Source organism: Trypanosoma conorhini (genome assembly GCF_003719485.1).
Source record: "Trypanosoma conorhini strain 025E chromosome Unknown Tco_14.4_contig_01069, whole genome shotgun sequence".
Classification (NCBI taxonomy): domain Eukaryota; phylum Euglenozoa; class Kinetoplastea; order Trypanosomatida; family Trypanosomatidae; genus Trypanosoma; species Trypanosoma conorhini.
In genome coordinates, this window is record NW_021705153.1 from 145 (window position 1) to 1,738 (window position 1,594).

General features: G+C 70.6%; 1 protein-coding gene across 1 annotated transcript; it reads left to right on the plus strand.

Moving 5' to 3' along the window:
• Nucleotides 1–448: 448 nt before the first annotated feature.
• Nucleotides 449–1,132, plus strand: Tco025E_09332 (uncharacterized protein; the record flags this gene model as incomplete). The annotated part of the gene is made up of 1 exon (XM_029376152.1): nucleotides 449–1,132. The coding sequence occupies one exon, from the start codon at nucleotides 449–451 to the stop codon at nucleotides 1,130–1,132; it is 684 nt and encodes a 227-aa protein (XP_029223758.1).
• Nucleotides 1,133–1,594: the final 462 nt, after the last annotated feature.

Consider the following 1,594-nt stretch of genomic DNA (forward strand, 5'->3'; position numbering starts at 1 on the left):
TTCCCCCTTTCCCCCGTGGGTGGTGCCTGGGGGCGCAGGAGGCCCCACACCACGAGGGCGCCTTTTCCCTCTTGAGAGTGTGCGTCTGTTCTTGCTTTTGTTGCTTTTTTTTTCCTGCGGTCGTTGCTCTCCGTAGGCGATTGCGAGGGTTGTCTGGTTGCAGCTGGCGGTGGCCGTTTCACCGACGGGGCGCTGCCGGCACCGTTTCGCCGCCCGGAAGGAATCGGCAGCGCGGCGCCTACAGGCATGCGCGCGGTTTCGCCATACGCGAGTCCCAGCGCTGGGCGGAAGCGGAGGCGCCGGCGGAGGGGCGCGGGTTGCTCGGGTGGAGAGGGCGGCGCGCGTGCGCCGGCAAGCGGGGCATAATTTCCCGTCCCGGGCCGCCGATGGCGCTGCAGGGGGCGGTCGAAGTCGCGCGACGGACGCTGCGCCGTCGCTGGCGCCGGAGATGACGCAGACGCAGCCGCAGAGTGGCGGCTCTCGCGGCGCAAGCCGGCGTTGGCACGCGCCTGCCCACTTTGGTTGCCTCCACTGCGCGCGTTCGCCCGCCACAGGGCGATGCAGCGAGGTCGCCGGCGCGGCTCAGCACCCTCCGCGGGGCTCCGACCTGTTGCGTCACTTCGAGTGCGGGCGGGGGCGGGCGCACCTTCCGCTCCACTGGTTTCCCATTTCTCTAGTGGGTCTGTGTTTTGCGCCAGCTGCGAATGCCTCCAGCACGCGCCTTCAAGCCGACGAGAATGAGTCCCCGCAGAAGACATGTGTCGCCGCCGCGGCGACGGCGAATAGGCCGGTGCACGCGGGCCTGGCGGCGGTGCGGTGCGGTGAAGTGGACGACGCGCCAGGGGGATTGTGTGGAACTGCCCGCGCGCGCCTCACCTCGATCAAGGACGGAGGCCCATGGCAAATGCGGCGGCCGCGGTGCCGGGGCTCAGTGCCTCGCAAAGGGGGAGCCAAGGACCGGCGGCCAGTCCCTTCGACTCGTTGTTGGCCCCCCGGTGGCGGCAGTTGGGCTTTTTTTGGGCGCCGCCGTGCGCAGGGGGCCCGGGGCAAGTGCAGTGGGCTTCCCGCCCAACAGCTGCGCGCGCCGAAGTGCGGCGGCACCTCTCGCGCTGGGGAGGCTTCGGTAAACTAATGAAGTGTTCCCGACTTTCGGTGTGACGGAGGGCCCGGGGCGCCTCGAACGCCCCTGCTGTTTGCGGGTCAAACACATCGGGCGGGCTGTTCGTCGCGCGAGGGCGGCGCACCGTACGGAAGCGGCCCCTCGGCTCCCGGGCGGCGCGCGGTCAGCAGTTGCCGCTTGCGAGAGCCGGGCGCCCAAGCGGAACCCGGCCCCGGCGAAAAGGGCGGGCCCGGTGGAGGGAGGGCGGAGTGGCGCTGAGAGCGCGGGGGGAAGCGGCGTGCGCCGTGGCGGCTCCCCCGGCGTATGCGTGGCGTTCGCCCAGCGGCCTCGCCAGCCCCGCTGGGGGGGGGGGAACAAATGCACCCCTCGAAGGCAAAGACATACAAAAAAAAGTGTGTGTGTGGTGGGGGGGGGCGCCGTCCCCCTGCACGCGCTGCGAGAATTCGTGTGGTTTACGCGACGCACTACCGGCGC